General features: G+C 36.2%; 1 protein-coding gene across 2 annotated transcripts in view; it reads right to left on the bottom strand.

Moving 5' to 3' along the window:
- Positions 1–1835: 1835 nt before the first annotated feature.
- Positions 1836–20467, bottom strand: part of pkn2b (protein kinase N2b) — a 59281-nt gene continuing 40649 nt past the window's right edge. For both annotated transcript variants that reach the window (XM_077198882.1, XM_077198880.1), the window contains exons 6-22: positions 17170–17383; positions 16092–16277; positions 14949–15058; positions 13350–13493; positions 13176–13251; positions 11382–11559; positions 11002–11128; positions 10203–10324; positions 10027–10102; positions 9743–9834; positions 8044–8220; positions 7893–7955; positions 7730–7806; positions 7499–7641; positions 3629–3736; positions 3364–3444; positions 1836–3274 (exon numbers count right to left, since the gene is read on the bottom strand). In XM_077198882.1, the coding sequence (XP_077054997.1) occupies positions 3071–3274; positions 3364–3444; positions 3629–3736; positions 7499–7641; positions 7730–7806; positions 7893–7955; positions 8044–8220; positions 9743–9834; positions 10027–10102; positions 10203–10324; positions 11002–11128; positions 11382–11559; positions 13176–13251; positions 13350–13493; positions 14949–15058; positions 16092–16277; positions 17170–17383 (2178 nt within the window). In that variant the 3' untranslated portion in view covers positions 1836–3070. The remainder of the gene's footprint in view (positions 3275–3363; positions 3445–3628; positions 3737–7498; positions 7642–7729; positions 7807–7892; positions 7956–8043; positions 8221–9742; positions 9835–10026; positions 10103–10202; positions 10325–11001; positions 11129–11381; positions 11560–13175; positions 13252–13349; positions 13494–14948; positions 15059–16091; positions 16278–17169; positions 17384–20467) is intronic.

Genomic DNA, 20467 nt, shown 5'->3' with positions numbered 1-20467 from the left:
ATATTTTAAAAAAAATTCCCTTAAAAAAATCTTCATGCCTTAAAGTAGCTTGAATATAACTCTACACCTTATTTAGTGTACACGGTTCTATGAATGTGCAAATTAGCCCCGCCTCCACTCACTCACACCAGCTCAGAGATTCATTCTGATGATCACACGTTGACGTGATTGACGAGACTAGGTAGTTTGTGACGTCAGAAACACCAGCGATTTCAAAACGCATTTTTGAGACTGGTTCACTGCCGTTTTAAAAAGAAAATATTTAGCAATGATGTTGACATGCATTTGTAAATGGTTTGTCTTAAAGCTTATTAAAAAACACCACACTGACATATAAACAACATTAAAAGGTTGATTTTCACCACAGGGGGACTTTAAAGTCTTTTATCAGTGATACCCTAATTTCCTCCTATATTTTTGTTCACTTCCTTTCAGCTGATAAAAAGCTGAAAGTACCAGCAAGTGAAGGGTGCAGCCTCTCCTCTCCAACCTATTTCCCAGCTTCCCTTTCCTCTTCCTGTCTGTAAATCTGTCCCATGTCCTGACTATCCCCTGGAGTGCAGCCTATAGTATTGCTATGACAGTTTTTCAAGATTGCGTCTGGTCAGACAGAAAAATCAGATTTACAGCACTGTTCAAGAGTCTGATCAGGTTTGATAACCTGAAAATTAAGTTTGAAAGGGTCAGACATAACCCCTTTTTTATTATACTAATAAGTTCCAGATGATATCAAAAATAAATATTTAAGATCTGTCACTAATCAAATAAGTACATTTTGACATTTGCCTTGTGAACTCTTTGTACAAATGGTTAGATGATCTCGCATCCTCTGAATCATAAGATGCTCTTTGGAATATACTCAAATCATGCTGGATAGCATGGTGCGTTTTAATTCACCCTTTGCACCAAATAGTTGGTTTCTCAAATACCTCAGAGGGAGTATTTCACATGTTTATGACACTGTGCAGAGGAGGTTGTTTAAACACATTAGACATTACCTTAATCTTGCACACAGAGGAGGGAGTTTTGAAAGTTCATAGAGTGGATGAAGCTTTCAATGGGATAGCCTAGATACTCATGTAATACACACCCAGACAGGACCAGTTAGACCCGCAGAGCGATAGTTTGCTTCTTCCCTGCAGCAGTCAGGTGACTCAAACTTCAACTGCTTCTTGCTAATTTGTCACATGCCACCCACTGCAGGAAACGGTTAAAAAAAAAGTTGCTTATTGGTAAATTCTCTAGACCGATTTGCATTTGTCACTGATACAAAATCCCATTGTAACAGCAAGAACTAAAACTAGACCAACAGGTTTGACCAGACAGGTACATCAATCATCTTCCACCTGTTGTAAGATTTACATTAATCACATTAGGCTATCGCTCAGCAGTAAAGCCGACAATTCTTATTTCATAACAGACAGTCCACCAGCAGGTTTAAATGCAGGTACATTTAAGCAACATTGTCTGCCCAAATGTGCAATCAAATATGAACTATTAAACATGTATTTCGTTATGGCAAGCCAATCATTACATTAGCCTATTTGATATCAAGCATGTTTACGCTATTAATCCAACACACACACTAAATTAAAAAATCTATCAGACACGACTTCAGGTCGTACTAAAGTTTTTAAACTACATTTTTAAAAGACAACATATTGTTTCAGCCAGCCTTAAGTCTAATTCTGAAGTGCATGTAAACCAAAGACTGTAAAAAAAATTATGTAAACATACTTGGTTGATAGTATGGGTGTATGTCTTCATTAGTTTGTTTGGAGCACCTACATTTTTCTGTGAAGTTCTTACCAAGAGGAACAGACAGAAACCAGGTGTCAGTTGGTGTACATAATGTATTTGAGGAAGGTTTCGTGATACACTTTAGTGGAATCGTTGGCAGGAGTCCATCATAAGCTATCTCACAGCTGAGTTCACTGGAACAAATTATGTCTAAAAAGTAGTAATGGTAATCACAGACTAATGAAACCATTTCTATTAAAAACGGTCAAATGTTGACGTACAACCACAAAATGCCACAAAATTGTGAAAATCTTTGTAAAATGATCTGAAATAGTCAAGACTACAAATTTCCTTTAAAAAAAGTGTCAACTAATAAAACATACAGCCAGCTTTGGCATGACCACATGCCAAAAATATACATTTTTTTGTATTCATGAATATACATTTTTACATTCCATTTGAAAAGTTCAGAATTGCTCTCAACTTTGAGCTGCCCTCTCCAAAATGATAATCTTACAATTCATATACGTGTACAACCATTGTCATAACATACAGCAGATCCAAATGGCTAATATTCTAAAAATACAGTATAAAACTATAACTTACATTTCTTTTGATGATTAGAGTACAAGGATGCTTTTATAGAAACAAAAAAATATTGAAAGATTAATTAAATCGCAGCTTTCTCTCATTTTACCTTTATAAAATTCAAGTTAATTTATCTGTGCTCTCGGCCAAGGTATTTTTTAATTTAACAAGAAGGGTAGAAGAACATTTGGCAGGAACGCTTTGGTAGGTTTTTCTGTACCTGATAGTTATTATTTGGAAGCCCTGTAAAGAATTTAAGGCATTAAAGGGAATATGAAAATAAATTATTCAATAGAATTCTCCTTGAGCTTTCTCCTCTTGTAAGATGTTTCTATTATGGAAAAGTGAAGAATTTGCAATTTGAGGTCTTGGTCAGGTTCAGATATTCAGTTGTGTGTCTGCCCCCAAAATCTGAAGACAATAGGCACATTTTAGTCTTTGAAAACAGAGAAAATTTGTTAAAAATGAAGAGAGAAGCTGTAGTTGATCCAGATAATCCTCACAAGTTTGTAATGGTCACTAATCAGTGTCCCAGTGCTCTGACAATGAAAAGCCACATTGGGCTACCAAGACTTAAACACTTCATTCTTGTTTCTTAAAGCAGGTTATTACCAATCCATTAAATGGCACGAGTAAGAGCATAGAGGAAAAGAGGTTTCTTCTCTAATGTGTCCTATAGACAAGGAGTTTTTCGGCTGGTTCAGTGTTGAGCATGTGTGATCAGGGTTTATGAGGATCTGGGTTAACACCAGTCAGCGATGTAGTCAAAGTCTGCAAACTGCTCCTGCTCGTTGACTGTCAGAACCCTCGGCTCACGAGGTGGAGTCAGTATCGGTGCCTCTGAGGTGAATTCGTCATCGAAGTTACTAACGTCCTCACGACTTTTGATGGTTGGCACGAATGGAGGCCGGATCTTCTTTGTCAGCAGTCCATCCCAATCCATATTCTAAGGGAGAATAAACAATTGTGTGGTTAGGACTTTATCGTTGACACATGGAAGTAAAAAAAAAAAAGGAGTTAATCCAGATGGCCTACCCTGAAAAACGGATGCCTCTTCACTTCCTCCGCGTCTCTTTCCCCTGCACCAAGGCGCCGCTCTGGATTTCTCCTTAACAACTGGATAAAGAGGAGAATGTTTTAAGCTTATAAACATAGCTAGTAAATGAATGCTAAGTGCCATAACAAAAGAGAACTGCCTTTCTAAAAAGCGCTGTTGTGATTTTAAGGATTGCCCTATACAATAAAATGAGGTGTAACCTAAGACAATAGTTATACCAAAGCAGGACATGTCCAAACATACCCTTCTCATTATGGAAATGGATTCTGTGGAGAGGAACCTTGGATAGCGAACTTCATCATTAACAATACTGTCAAACACCTCCTCTTCATCATCGCCAGGAAATGGGGACTGAGAATAAAATGAGAAATAACCCATCACCACACAATCTCTCCATGTCATTTACAATTACACGACTTCAATGCACAATGCACTTAAAAAAAAAATGGATATATTTTATTGTCCCTTGAGAAGATATACTAAAATGTTTGCTGATAGTGTGTGTGTATACGTGTGTGTGTGTGTGTGTGTGTGTGTGTGTGTATATATATATATATAATAGAAACAATTTGAATAATATTTCAGATAATAAAATAATGAAAATAACTGAAGTGTCTTAAAGTGAATATATAGCTTTTTATTTCCATATCACTGAACATGAATTTATCAATATTATATCAATATAATAAATACATTTTATTCATTATAATTATTGTAGTTAATAACCAGTTAATGTTTAACTGCACTAATTTATGCAATAAGACAAAAATAGTGGTCAAAGCATCTCAGATCAAATTTCGTAAGTTCAAAAGTTAAAATCAAAGATCAAAGTTGTTGCTTACATAACGTGTGTGTATGTATATATATATATGTGTGTGTGTGTGTGTGAGATTTTATATATATATATATATATATAATAATCTCACGCACGCACGCGCGCACGCACACACACACACACACACACACACACAGCAAACATTTTAGTACATCTTCTCAAGGGGCAATAAAATATATCCAAGTTTCATTTCTATAGTAGAGTAGTCAGTGTGCTGCTTGTATAGCAATTTATATTTACTGTCCTCTGAAAATAACTCAACATACAGCCATTGTCAAAATAGCTGGCAAGAAAGGTAAATACACCCTAAGTGATAATAGCTGTATGTCGTTTAACCATGCAAAGCCACATGTCCTATTCATCATTTTCATGTTTTTGTCTGCTTGACAGGACCATACAAATCTGTGTATCTTGTATTAGAGCAGTTAAAATTTGTGCTTTGAGAACAAATTTCTCATACTGACCACTGGATGTTCAACATGGCACCTCATGGCAAAGAACTCTAAGGATTTGAGAATTAGAATTGTTGCTCTCCACAAAGTTGACCTAGGCTATAAGAAGATTGGTAACACCCTGAAACTGAGTTACAGTACAGCCCAGGGTCACACATAGGTTTTCCAAGATGGGTTCCACTTGGATCAGGCCTTGCAAGGGTCAATCAAAGAAGTTGAGTCCTCATGCTGTGCGACATGATTTTGACCAGTTATTAAGTTTTGTTTTGTAGAAAGCCGTTCTTTAAAGTGAATTTCGTTTTGTATAAATTGTATCTTGATTTTAATCAATGTTTCATCAATAAATTGACTGGATTAATAAATAAGAAGCAAATATAGCAGACAATATAATCAGGACACGGAGGCGCCGGCGTGTGTACTGGAGCGCGTCTCATAAATGAACCGAAACACAGCGATACTTGCTTCACAGACCTGAGAAGTATATATATAGAAAGCTTGAAATGTCTACTTTTAAACAAAACAATTAAAAACTAAAATAAATTGGCTACTCTCTGCTTATGTAGGCTAATTAGTATGAAGTTTGCATTTCTCTCTATAGGCGCGTTCACTATAGGCTACTGCGAAGTTGGCGAGACAGCATAGTCAACTTTATCTTTGCAGCCAACACTGACAGAAAACACTAGTTTATTAATAAAAAAATTCAAATGTTTCATGTATAATCATTACATTTGCCGGTTCCTTGTGGCAAGGTTTAATGCGTGAGTTGAAATGCGGAATAGGCAATTAAAAACGCTCATTTTGGTTTCTCTCCCATATTTAAGTAATTAAATCAACATAAATATGTGATTAGACTAATGGCTTAAATGAACTACTACTAGTTGACTAGAAAACTAGCACTCATTTTGATGAATGTATGAACATAAACCTCTGTTCAGAGTGCCGCCGTGTTGGATTGCGTAGAACGCTCACCGAATTCTGATTAGTCGAGAGGATATATCGCGTTTTGGCTAAAAATAGGTTCGGCACTTATCGCGGTTTGGAAAGAAACTGCATCTTGCAGTACATTTTAAACAAGGAAATATAGCTATTTGGCATGATACGTTGATGGAGCAGTGAATAGGTTCAGTACACAGCAAAATGACATGACAAACTCATTTTTTTTAATATATAGAGTAGTAAACATTTGAAGTGGATCAAAACCTTTCAAAGTCAACAATACTCGTTCTTGGCTTAGGACACCTTTTTTAATCCACTTCAAATGTTGACTACTGTACATGTATATACTGTTTATACACGTATATATTTATACTTCTCAACTGTATGTATACTAGGGGTGGAACGGTACACAGAAGTCACGGTTCGGTTCATACCTCGGTTCAGACATCACGGTTCGGTACGAGTTCGGTACAATGGAGGGAAAAGCAAAACAAAAATGCAGAAGGCAATTATTTTTATTTTATTATTTTTTACACCCAGTTCTTGCGTCTAAATTAGTTGCTTACATTAACAAAATGAGCCAACAATAAGCCATACGCCCTTTAAATAAAAATAAATGGCCATGTTTTATAAAAAGGTTCACAAAACGAAATAAAAATGTTTAGAAAATATGTAAGATAACGTTAATTTAGTTGTAGGTTATGTTCTCATATCCATTTTTTTTCTAATGTCACAAGAAATAATCTGGTTTACTGCTTTACACGATTCTTTAGTAGTGTGGTTTGGGTGTCCTAAAGAGTTAGTAGAGTACTAAACATTCACGAGTGTACCTTACTTCTCACCGCTGATTCCTGATGGTTTAGAGGACAATTACACCGAGTCGCACACTGTCGTTTCAAAGAATAGTTCACCGGCGAGCGCGAAGTATAAATGCCTCGTCCATTTGGGAAGGCGCGCGTGCGGTCAGCGGAGGCTTGCGCTGCGGAGGCAGGCTAAAGTAAACAAACCTAGAAGGGCAACAGATTAGGTGTCCCTAAAGGACCCGCGTATCTAACAGTAGTACCGTAACGAACCGTGACGCCCGTACCGATTCGGTTCAATACGAATACATGTACCGTTCCACCCATAATATATACCTATACATATATATATTTTATATTTTAGTCTCATATATATGCATGCATATATATATATATATATATATATATATATGTATATACACACACAGACATGCACACACACATATATAAATCTACAAATATATATACACACATTATGTAAACAAAAACTTTTATGTTAGATGCGATTTATGCCGGGGACACACTTAACGACTAGCTGAAATATTCCAACACACTTACAGACTGTTTCCAACAACTGCGGCAGATTTTAAATACTGACTGTGCAACTGTCTCCGACTCAGCATGTTTGGGCACGATCAGTCGTAAATATCAAATTACATTCATAATCGGCCTGACAGTCGTTAGGTGTGTCCCTGGCTTTAATTGCGATTAATCGATTTGACTCCTCTAAAAAACATACACGCAATTAATCATAACCCCTTAATGTAAATTTGTAATTCAAGACTTAAGTATCACGTTAATGTTTTAGAGAAATCCACACAGGCAACACGCTAAACTAAACCACAATTCGCGAGAATAGACAGAACTGAATTAGCCGTTTACATGGGTCTCAGTCTTGCATTAAAAAAGCACACAAAAAAAGAAGTTGGGCTTGTCTTACCGCAAAATGCATGCAGTTTTTTTTTTTTTTTTTCCAATAGAAGTCCAATACTTACATAATGTACTTTAATTGTGATATGATAAATTATCCCGCCCACAACTGACGGCTAAAGTTAAAAATATCAATCAAGCATCCGTCCATCTATCTTACCTCTCCAACCAACATCTCAAAGATGAGAACTCCCAGACCCCACCAGTCCACTGCTCGTGTGTACGACGTCTCTGTTAAAACTTCAGGTGCTAAGAATTCAGGAGTTCCACAGAACGTACTAGTACGATCTTTAAAGCCCATTCCTACACGATGGGAGATGGAATGAGTTACACAAACAGTAATGAAAAACACATAAATCACAAACATTAGTAATACAAGTACATTATCTACCTTCTTTGCAGAGACCAAAATCCGCAATCTTAACATATCCCTCAGTATCTACCAAAAGGTTATCTAGCTTCAGATCCCTGCAGAAGAAAATTAATGACAGTCACATGTGGTTCACAGAACATTCTTTAAGTCTTCAGTTTTTATATTCAGCACTGACACTTACCTGTACACAATTTTATGGTCATGCAGAAATTGCAGCCCCAAGACTACACACGCAGCATAAAAACTGAGGAAATAAAAAACAACTTTTAGCATTTTAAGTAAGAAATGATCATGTCAAAGTGACAGCAGCAATGGTAAATTCAGTCACTCACACAGCACGAGGTTCAGAGAACACGTCTGCATGAATGTGCATCATCAGGTCTCCTCCTGCTGCATACTCCATGACGAAACACACATGCTCCTTGGTCTGGAAACAAGCGAAGAGGTTCACCAGGAATGGATGCCGAACACTGTTCACAGTCTCAAAGATCCTCTTCTCACACATGAGGCTGTGGATAGATATTAATAGTTAGTATAAATGGATAGTTAATGAAGAATGTCCAATACTTTTAACATTTCTGGTTAACATAGGCATACATACTTTAGGTGCTATATTAAAGATTGTCAACTTTATTAAATGGTCCTACAGTGTAACAAATGCATTTTAAAAGACCCCCCTGTGGTGAAAATCAAGTTTTTAATGTTGTTAATATGTCCATGGTGTTATTAATATGCTTTAAGATAAACCATGTGCAAATTCATAAGTCAACACCACATTATTTTCTTTTTAAAACTCCATTGAACCAAAGACTGCGCAGAAACACAAAACGCAGTTTGAAAAATTGCCGGTGTCTCTTACGTCACAAAATACCTTGTAACCAATCCCATCAACATGCAATCGAGCTTTAGCATATCATTAACTTTGCCGTGAAGTAGTGGAGTCTCAAGAGAAGCCAGGTTATACTGGTATATGTTTCTGTTGATATGAAAATTTGAGTATATTACACAATAAAGAGGATGAATTATGTATATGATGTATATTACGATGCTATGATGAACTATGTGCCTTTCTCCACTGACTATCTATGTTGTTCAAAGCGTTTCTAAGGATGCTGATTTTTAGAAGGCAGCTGTATTGACCACATAGTTTGTGTAATATTAACAACACATTAGTAGCCGTTTTATAATGTAGTCAAGCAAAAGACTAATATTAATCACCGTTATGTGTCTCGCGTTGTAAAGAGCGATACCATCATGTAGCGTTTACTACAGTAAAGTTGGCCGAGTGGAACAGGTATTTTGAGCTGGTGTGAGTGAGTGGAGGCAGGGATAATTTGCATAATCAGGGATCTGCATATACTAAATGAAGCAAATGTGTAGAGTAACATTAAAGCCATTTTCGCACAACCCCCCCCCCCCCCCCAGAAAAAAGTCTGCACTTTTTTCACAATTCTGCATATCAACTAAAATGTCCACTAAAATTTACATGAACTTATGATATTTAAGACAAAGTAAATGCAGACTAAAATTAATGAATATGACAAGCTAAATTTTGTGGAGCCCCAAAGGAACATTGAATGGGAAAAAATATGAGATGGACAGAAGTTCCGCAGAGAAACTTTGTGTTCACTCCGAAAACTTTAGAGTTCTTTGCTAGCAAACGCTAAGTTTCTTGAGCGAACGCAAAAAGTTTTGCTAGCAAAATCAAAGTTTCTCGAAAGAATGCAAAAGCAATGAAATATATTTTTTCCATCAAAATGACACATTAGGGGCTCCGTAGAAATAGACAATTCAAAAGGGACAGTTTGTCAAAAGACAAAAACTATAAGAACACCATGCTCTGTGGTTCCAACATGTCTAGAGTACAGCTCTGACTCTTTTTGCCTTTAATAACAGGAAGTAAAACAGGAGCAGAATAGTCCCCACTGTATCGGTTACTGATGTCTCTACTAATGCTTACAAGCATCTTCAAGTACATGAAGTTATACGTATAAGTTATAAGCCACTTAAACACACATGCATAGCCTTTACCTGTCCACTTCATCCCTTGCAACAATGTCACCTTTTTTCAAAGCTTTAATAGCAAACATTTCTCCAGTGGTCTTGTACTCAGCAAGTAAAACCTGTTGAACAATTAAAAAGATGAGATAATGAAACTATCTCCTGCAGAAATCACAAACTGGTGGTGTGTAGAGATAATCTACAATACATTACACAATTACCAAATACAAATGGTTGATGTACTGTGAATTTATGGCACATTTGCAAATTTTACAGAGCTCTCCTTATTGCACATGTGAAAGCACAACGTTTACCTTTCCAAAGTGGCCACGCCCCAGTACAGCTATACATTTGAAGTCCTTCAAACTGAATTGAACATCCTCTTCTTCCCTAAAAGCATGAACATACACTTTGAGCATTTGACTACAGTTAATGAATGCATGTGTTTATATGTAGCCATGATGTCATCAGGAAATGGGGAACAGAATACCTTATTTCAGTTTTTCTTTGAAGTGCAGTAAGTTCCAGGTCAGGCTGCTCATTTTCAACCAGACTGTCATAATCTGGTTTAGCTACTGTGTTGTTCAGGAAGTCAAAGGTCGCTAGGGCATCCTGTAGGCAAGAGGCACTTACGAGTCATTCTAAACCTTTGCAAAAGAACTCTCCTTAAGGGACAGTTCTACCAAAAATGAAGATTTTGTCATTGTTTACTCGTCATCATTTTGTTCCAAACAGATGAATCATTTTGTTCCAAACAGATCACTGACTTTTGCCCATCAAACACAGAACAGCATGTTGGGCAGGATGTTCACGCTGTTCTTTTCCTTACAACAGGGGCAGTCAAGCCCATAAATGACAATAAACATATGCCATATGATAGCTTTTTGCAAGGAAAAAAAGTCTTCATTTTCTTCATTCACATGACTTGGCATGCTATATTTAAATATACAAGAAGGTCAATGAGATTTGAGAGCGGAGGTGAAAATTATCAGTGAATAATATTGAGTTAAATTTCTTTTCTTTACCCAAAGCAATCATATTACTTAAAAGTTGTATGAACTACATTAATGGAGCTTTTGGTCATTTTGAGGGCTTGACATTCAGTGATCATCCTCCACTTTCATTGTATGGAAAAGAGAGGTATCAACATTTTGCTGAAAATTTTCCTTTTGTGTCCCGAAGAACAAATAAAGTCAGATGGGTTTGGATGGACATGAAGTTGAGTAAATGACAACATATTTCACATATGTTTTGGTTAAACTATCCCTTTAATACAACCCCTCCTTTACCTGCACCTCTTTTCTATCTGGGATCTTATCCGGTAGTGCTGTTTCCTCTATCTCCACTTCAATGGAGTGCCGTTTTGAGGGAGGAGTGGCTGCTTTGTCAAAGTCTAATTTGGTCACAGTGGGGTCGCTGATGAAGAGAAGACAAATCATAAAAGTTACCACATAGCAATAGTAACATTATGGAATGCATAAACTGCGATACAGACCAGGAATGTTAAGTCATCTCATTATCTAAATATAGAGCACAAATTATGTTTCCAGACAGATTAGTCATTGTTTATCAAAGACTGCAGAATAATTTGAGGGCTTTCCGCTACTGATGCTCTTTTAGGAAATTAGTCTGTGTGGGTGAGATGGAATGAATTTGTACACATATGCACCTGAGTAGGGAGTCGGCGTCGGGGTGGCCGATGGGTGCCATTTCAGGGCTAAATGCTGAGCCCAGATCAGCCGCCTGAGGACTGAAGGAGTTATTGATTGACGGAATGGCTCTTCTCACCAACCTGCCCCAGGTGGCGATGTTAATGTTCATCTGAGGGGCACGTGGGAACGTTTTACCTAAGAGGAAAAGGGTTTATCTATGATATGATGAAACTTCTGAGCAGCAGATAACATTATTTTCCAAAAATCTAGTGCGCTACTTTAATATTTTAAAGCATTGTAGACATGTTTTCTAGTATGGTTTATACAACTAAGGGTGTGTTCACACTTGTTGGTTCTTTTGGTCTGGAACAAAAAAGAAAATTATACATTTAGTCCTGGTTCGCTCAGTTTTCACTGGCATTTTTCACACCGAACCTAAAGATTAAAAAACAAAACAATGCTGTGATGCTCATTATATGTGTGCCCAGTACATATAGTATTTTACCAGCTGAGAGCTAACAAAGAGCTTAGAAAATATGTAAAGGAGTTGAAAGAGTCAGGTATTCCTCTGTTGCGCACACAAACAAGATCTGCTGCAAGACGACGGCGTTTCCAATGCCTGTACTGAACTGTAATTGGGCAACATCGCGACTATGTCGAGACAAACCAGGCATGCTTGAGGATTCTGTGCTTTTTAGGGTGACATCACGTCATGTTTTTGGTTCGTTTAGATGTCTTTGGTCTGTGTTGCATTCATATTTCAGTCGAACTGCTTTAGAGTTCATTTGGAAGTGGACCAAGGCCCACCTTTTCAGGGGTCTCTAACAGAGCAATCGCACAAGAGTTCATTTTAATCAAACCAAACCTGCCAAGAGTCAACACCCCAAGATACCTAATTTTAGCTACACTGAGACAAAATAGCATGTCTCCTTCAAATAGTATTAAAAAAAGTGTTATTTATGTATGTATTTACAGAGAGGTGTTCTAATATCTTTTCTATTGCATTTTGAATGAAGCTGGCCACCAAATAAGATATAAGATTCACATGCCCAGAGTAGCTGAGGTTACATAAAAGTACAATTTGGTGCTGCTTACGAACAGTGTTTTGCTAAGAGACCGTGAATAGCAGAAGAATCCGGAACCGTCTCTCGTCTATGTACAATTGGATTTTTTTTATAAACACCATACCAAATACTAAAATCTGAACAGCTGTCTGAAAACATGTAAACAAAGTTGTGCAACTCTTTTTCTACCAGAGTAACCAGGGTATTTCTGCTTGTCTACAAGTGCCACAATATCAGAGAGTGATTTTACATGTTCATTCAGCCTGTCTTAAGTTTTTTATGCATTGGTTTAAACAGCTAATGGACCAAAATTACGTTCCGAACATTTGAGTTGGTGTGAATAGACTGTTAGCTTAGCAGCATGCTAACTGAAAACTTGAGTCTCCTGCAGAGCACTATTTGTGTGACACCTATAGGTTAAGCTGCCAGTTCCAAATTGATCCTTTATAAGGATCCATGATGGATAAGTGCTTTCTTAGAAGGCAGCTGTAGGCAGTAGACAGACAGTTCATGAGATTTTGGAACACAGCTTAAACCAGCTATTCAACCTTTTTGTAAATGCATTGTTCAAGTGAGTTCAAAAAGAAGGTCAAAGTTCATTCTGACTTCATGCAAACACTGGTCCTGCAGCAGGGCAATATTGAACCACAGAACTGTGTTAAGAGTAGGCTGCTTAATCTAATCTGTTTGAGTGAACATGTCAACCATTCTCAACACTGAGGCATATTTGCCACTTCATAATCTTACCTTGCTGTTTGGAGAAGATTTTCTTTTGCCTTTGTAGTTTAGGTCGCCTCTCAATAACTGGGTTAAAAAATGTAACCTGTGTCCAAAGAGGGAGAGATAATCTCCAAAATATCCACAACAAGGCCATCAAATTTGTGTATTACATGTCTGTGTGTAGTGAAAAAAATTAATTACCTCAGCAAACAGTGTTCCTTGTGGTTCCAGGTAGAGGCACATGCCATGACGCTGGTTGTCCAGGAAGTCCTCTAGACGTAAAAACTTAACAGCACACAGTGAGCGCCAGTCTCTCCAATACACAGCTATCTCCAGTTCACGAGACTAAAGGCCAAACAGAGAAATAATTTAATATCTGATATTAAGCATATACACACTGCATACACTTTTTTTTTAAAGACATGAATACTTTTATTCAGCAATGACAAATTAAAATAGTGGAGACAGTCAAGACTTTCACATTGTTATTCATTACAAAAATGTGTACTTTCTATTCAGCACAAATATTAAGCAGCACAAACGTTTTCAACTGTTATAAATTATTCTTAACCCACCAAACCAGCATATTAAAATGACACTGAAAACTGAAGTAATGGCTTATTAAAAATTGCAATTGCTTTGCAATCATACAGGAATAAATTACATTTAAAAAAAAGAAAAAGGTTATTTTAAATTGTAAAATTTTATAATATCACTGTGTTTTTTTAAAATCAAATAAATACAGCCTTGGTGAACAAGAGACTTACCAACCCTAAACTATTGAACGGTAGTGTACATAAATGCATTTAGGCTAAAACTACTAATGAAACTAGTTTCATTGCAGTGTTGTGCATGGTTGCAAGGGCATTGCTATGTGGTTGCTAGAAAGTTATGGGAGGCGAATCATTAATGTCCACAGTACAAAAGTTGAATTTTAAGGGCCTAACACCTCACTGTTTATGCTGTGAGCATGAATCTGTAGTATGAGCAAGAGTAAAGCTTAACCCAGCATGCACCAGTTATGAGTATTACTACAGTTCACCGCCAAAGATTTGACATTTACAGGCCTTTTACAGGTCTTTTCAGAGTCTGTCTGCCATAGCACAACTACTGATTAGAGTTCTCTCGTTGCCTGCCATGAGATTAAAAGATTATGCCGTCACACATTCAAAAGCAAGTCAAAACACACACAGACATGTATGTGTAAGTTCATTCAATAATCAATCCCTTAAATATAAATAGAAAACAATAACATAGCAAGTAGTAAGCCACCAAATCAGTCTTACTATTAATTATTTTCAATATCTTCCCAAAGGAGTAATTTAATTTACACTTATTTTGGGAGATGTCAAGAAGAAACCTGTGCAATTCCATAAAAAATAAAATAAAAAAAGTGCCTGAAATCAACCAATTTCTTAATGTGGAGGAACGGAGATACATTATAAAGATACAAATAGGGAACTAATGTTGATTGTGAATATAAGCAAACTTCAGCTTACTTTTACTGTTTGTCATTATGGAACAGTGTGACTCAATAATAAATATATTTCAGAAAGGGAACATTTATATATGTTAGAATTAAGAGATTACGAGTGATGACTTCTGATCCGCCTTTTCAGAGTTTCCATAAGAACTGGGTTAAATCTGGGATTAACATTTCCAAAGTTAATTGAGAGAGGCTGGAATGGTGTGCATGTGTGCATATGTGCGCCCATCGACTCATGTGTTGAGGGGATTATGGGATAAGACTGTGGTTTGTCAACTGTGCAACTGACTTTTATGCAATTTCTCATGCATTACCCGGTCAAGTTCCAGTGTGAACTTCTGGTCCCAAGATTGGTTGCTGACTGGCTTCCAATGGGTCTGTCCCACAACTGTGTTGTCCAGCTTCAGAACGGCACTGATTTCATCTGCCATAACGCACAAAATACCTCTTAAATTATTTGTCTTTAACAGAGGCATGAATGTATTCATAAGAGAGGTGTATTTAAAACATTGATTTAATGTGATTCATAAAATACTGTGATGAAAATAAAAATAAAAATATGCTTTAACGACGTCAGTCTGCACATGATAAAAAAAATACACATGGAATACAAGAACAGATCTTGTGTAACTGCCTTTTTTGGACAAACTCGATTTAAATGACTTTGAATTTACAGGGAGATTATCGAATCAAATATTGATATTAAATTACTTGTGATTTAATTAATCTGCAAATCATGTAATGAATCAGTAGCATTTGAATTAAATGTAAAAAAAAAAGTTATCAAATAAATTCATTTTTTTAACCATTCAAAAGTTTGGGACTGTCAAGATTTTTTTAATGGTTTTGAAAGAAAACAAAGGCTGCATTTATTTGACCAAATTACAGTAAAAACATTATTGTGAAATATTGCAAAATTAAATTGTTTTCTATTTTAATATCTTCTTAAATGTATTGTAATCCTATGATTTCAAAGCTAAACTTTCAGCATCATTACTCCAGTCTTCAGTGACGCAATGATCCTTCAGAAATCATTCTAATATGCTGATTTGCTGCTCAAGAAACATTTATTTTTATATTATCACAGTTGAAAACAGTTGTGCAGCTTAATAATTAAAACATTATTAGTGACTTTACTGTCATGTTTAATCAATTAAATGCATCATAGATAAATAAGAAAAAAATACTGGTCAGAACAAGTCTCTTATTTTCCAAATAACTTTATAGAATAAAAGTCATTTTGATGGGGAGACAATGACTGAAGATGAAATAATGTCAAATTGCAGAGCCTTAGTTTGTAGTTTCCTAAAAGCAGACTGTACGTGTGTGAATGTAGTGTAATTTACATTGGTTACTCGATTTGAAATGGTGAAGCACAATGGCAATGCAAGTTCCTTAGGAATAATCTTAACTTGGATTTTCAAAGGGCATTTAAAACAAACACAAAGCCACTCAACTGGACAGATCATCAGACTTGGAGAGGGTTCGGGTGCTGCCAGATTTGTTCTTGTTTCCTCGGCTCATAAATGAGGAGCGTGCCTCACTGGGGCTCCAGCCTGGTAGAGGAACAGCTGCTGTCTTTGAGCGACCCGGGACGTTCTCCAGGAGGTCCTGACAGCCCATGAGCCTCACGTCTAATGTGCCTGCGGATTTACAACAGAAACCCTACTCAGAGCCAAAAACGCTGTATGATCTTGAGATGTAAATCACCAAACATCTATTCTGATTAACACAAGATTATAAGTGTGCAAACAATTACAAATGTCTATTTCAAGACACATGCAGTAGTTACAGAGCCTTATATGGAAAGCACTACATGGTACAAGTCTATAATGGTATCGTAAGCTCTCTCGTTCTCATTTAGAATGAAGGTCAAAGTTGTGTGTGATAAAGCCAAGGGTGGGGGAGGGGGCCGAGTGTGTGGACACTGTGCGAAAAGTCTAGTGTAGTTCCTACATGCCTATACCCAGACAGCTGTTCCCCCTCTCAAACAGAGTTGAAAGTACAGTACCATGTGTTGTGATAAAGGACTAAAGGGCCAATTTACACGTGGAGCGAATATTTGCAGAGAACAAGACTATAAATTGAAACAATGCATTCTAACGGAGACAAAAATTCAACTGAACACAGAAGGAAAAGTAAAGAATATAAACTATAATCAAGATTGTCTAATGTGATAAACAGATTTCCTTTAGGCTTTTATTCACATATAATAATTTATCAACGGACACACATGGAGTAGCTACATTAAATATGGTCAACGGCTGCTCAAACGTACACTTGCTTGATGTGTGACAACAAGCCTCATTGTTCTCATATGACAAGCAAGCACTTGTGAGCTTCCATTGACCATATCTGAACCATATCTTTATTTGAATTAAAGCCTAGAAGGATAACTTTTACAAGCCCTTTTTTAAACTTTTGAAGTATTACAAGCTGCCATCGTTAAAACCAAGCTATAATGGGACCAGTAAATAACAACAGAGTTCAAAACACCTTGAGTACCATGTGACTGTATGAAATGTGTTTTGTTACCGGTCAGAGCAGCAGGTTTGGCCACAGTGCTGTACTGGTTGCTGGTGGACATGATGCTTTGGCGGGGGCTGAGAGGTGGGGAGGACACCATGGCTAACTCCTCCATAATCAGATTGCCCTTGGGGTGATTTTTGGGCAACTCACTGAGTCTCTGCTCCAGAGAGAACTTCAGCAAGTCTAGCTTCTGACTGGACTCATTCAAGCGGGCTTGAGCCTGCAAGACAAAGTTAGACAGCTTTTATAAATGCATTGAGACATAAATACACGCACTTTAAATGCAGTCAACAAAACCTCCAAAGACCTTTGAAAGACAAACCAGATTTAGAACCTGTCACAAAGATAAACAGTTTTATGTGCGTAACATTGGCAATGTGAGTGGAAAACTGCATGGTAAATCTATGGGATAGAGTCTGGACGTATGCCACAGTTGAACACAAACTCTTCACTACCTTGTGGAAGTTCAGGATTCAAATTTCTCTGTGAAAACGAACGTGTACCAGAAATTGTTACAGAAGTTTGTTTTTTTTAATTAATTTTTCTATGTGTAAATTATTTGCTTAAATGAAGTTATTATTGTGTATAGGAATGAACAATATATTGGTACCAAATCAGTTATGGCCCAATATTAGTGATCTTGCTATTTATCAGTATGGGTAAACTTTGGATATAATCACCCTATATTGGATATTTTGCAGTTAATACTGCTTCATATGAACTCTTAAGTGCTGTTAGTCACTTAAAACATATATTTGTGAACGTAACGGGAATGAGAAGCATTAATAAACCTGTTAAATAAAAACTTGAAAATAAAAACTTGATGGTTTACATTTGAAAAGGAAGAAATTATATAAATATTGGTATTGTAATATTATAGTTGTGCTATAAAATTGTTTGTTTATTTGTTTAACACCGTGCAAGCTACCCCGGCTATATTCAAGCGTGAAAATGATTAAAAAGGAACAATTAAAATAGGTTTTTGAACCTATCTTAGATGAGATCTTAGATAAAGTTTAAAAATAGATCTGGTCTTCATTAAAACAATCTTTTCATTAGAGTCAAGCTGAAAAAAAAGGGGGAAAAAAAGTTCTATCTATCAGTCCCATCAAAATATGCTTCTGGCATGAGGGGACTTCTAGAAAATTGCATTTTTATTTTTAATACTCATTTTATTTTACAGTTACACTGGTATTATTACAATATACTAAATGTTCATTTTTTTAATTAAATAATTACAATAAAATAACTATTTACTCTTGAGAGTAAATTGTTTTCCCTCTTCTTTTTGCAATTATTTATATTTTCTTTGCCTATGCACCCCCAACAAAATCATACCATTAATAATAGAATTATTCATTCTTTTCAAATAGTGCAATACATATACAGTGCTGGTCAGATTAACATGGCACGTTATAAGATTTCTAGCACAGGCAGTCAGGTTTTGATTTTTTTATCTGTTGGTATTTGATCGAAACCATGATGCCATGTATCTGAACAAGATGTCTAGGACCTCTGGCAGAAAATTAGGCCCACAGCATTAAAGATACAGCAGAGTATTTCATTTTAAACATTTTTATCCCTGTGTGCACCAAACCCATCTTAAGTGTTTGCTGCCAAAAAGCTATTTTTTTGTGTTTCATCTGTCCATGATCTTGTCTTGTATGGCTGATATTTTTTAATATTTAAAAAGAATGAATTTAGAGAATGCTCTATTTAAAAAGAATGAATAATTCTAGAATTAATGGGATGATTTTGTTGGGGGTGCATCGGCAAAGAAAATATAATTAATTGCAAAAAATAAATAAATCTTCTGAAACAATATTGCAATCAGTTTTTTCAAAAACTCCAGCCCTAAAATTAACCCATGATTTTCACATTGCTAAGCCAGTTGAGCAAACGCAATAATCAACAACCTGAATAATATGTACTGTATATTAATCCCAAATATACACAATGATTCAGTAGATATGGCTAGGATTCAATTTCTGATTGACCACTATCATGCTACGCTAACATTACTTTTCTTGTAAGGCTGTCTACATGTTATGGGTTGTATTCAGGGTTCTAAATTAACACCCGCCAAATGCGGGTTAAAATTCATTTTGGTGGGTGTTAATAAAAACTTACTAGCTAGTTTGGCCGGTGATGCATAAGGCTCTGTTCTCGGTCATTTATCCCCTGGCAGTACTTCCTACATTTCCCATGAACACTGTGCCGTAATGCTACGTGATGACGTTTCAAACGCCCATTGGCTGTGCGCAGTTTGCAGTGAAACCAGCGCGATAAATGATCATGGAAACGAACATGTTGTTGTCCACCAGAAAACACAAGGAAGATGAAGAACGAACGGAGCCAGAGCAGGGAGCATAGACTGAAAGAGGAGGGAGTTAAGTTAGTAAAGTAAAGTAAAAAGTTAAGATTAAACTAAATGCGGCAGTGGTTGGGACAGACTGCTGGGTTTATATTTAAACGTCGTTTAACGAGATATACGTTATTTTTTTAAGTTTAAGGTTTTTGTCATTATTTCTGAACAAGCTTATACATTAGTCAATATACACAACAAGCTTACTATATATCTTAAGGTTTTCTTTTAGTTGAAAACATTAAACAATATGTGTAAACAAAAAATATAAACAGCAAAAGCATTTAAAGTACAGCTGCTGACTTGCAGTCGTTAATGCTGTGATGGACAGCTGCTTCCTCAGTCGACTGGTGTTTCTTTGGATTTCATGTGATTTCTCATTTTTCATATATATTGTGGTGGTGATATTATGATAACTCAGTTTAATTAATAATTGATTAAAAGTAATTCCATTTTGTAATAGGCTATCATTTCCATCTAAGTATTTCCAAACCTCGCGAGGCAGACAATGACATTATGTAATCAAATACAATCCACTTGTTAAACACGCTCCACCCAGCGCATATAATTATAACTGTGAAAAAAATGTAAGAACTTTTTTTTTTTTGAATAGTATTTTATTTTTTGAATAATAATTACAGATCGAAAATTTGAATATTCGTGCACATCCCTGATAGATAGATCCCAAACTTAAAATGAAATGTTTGCACTTTATACTGTTGAATTGTACTTTATATGTGTTTTTCATGCCAACAATGTTAATAAAATGATCAAATGCATTCAGTGTCACTCATAATTTCTCTTATTTTCACCGGAAAAAATTGGCTAGTGGAAATTCTGATTGGCTGGTAACTTTAGAAAGTTCCAGCCACATTGGCTGGTGATCAAAAAAGTTAATTTAGAACCCTGGTTGTATTCCAAAAAAAAAAAAAAATACTA

Source organism: Siphateles boraxobius, unplaced genomic scaffold, assembly GCF_051911475.1.
Source record: "Siphateles boraxobius isolate OS27281-9 unplaced genomic scaffold, OSU_SipBor_1 41, whole genome shotgun sequence".
Taxonomy (NCBI): Eukaryota; Metazoa; Chordata; class Actinopteri; order Cypriniformes; family Leuciscidae; genus Siphateles; species Siphateles boraxobius.
Note: the sequence above shows the minus strand (reverse complement) of the source record. Positions and strands in the feature narration are given on the sequence as shown.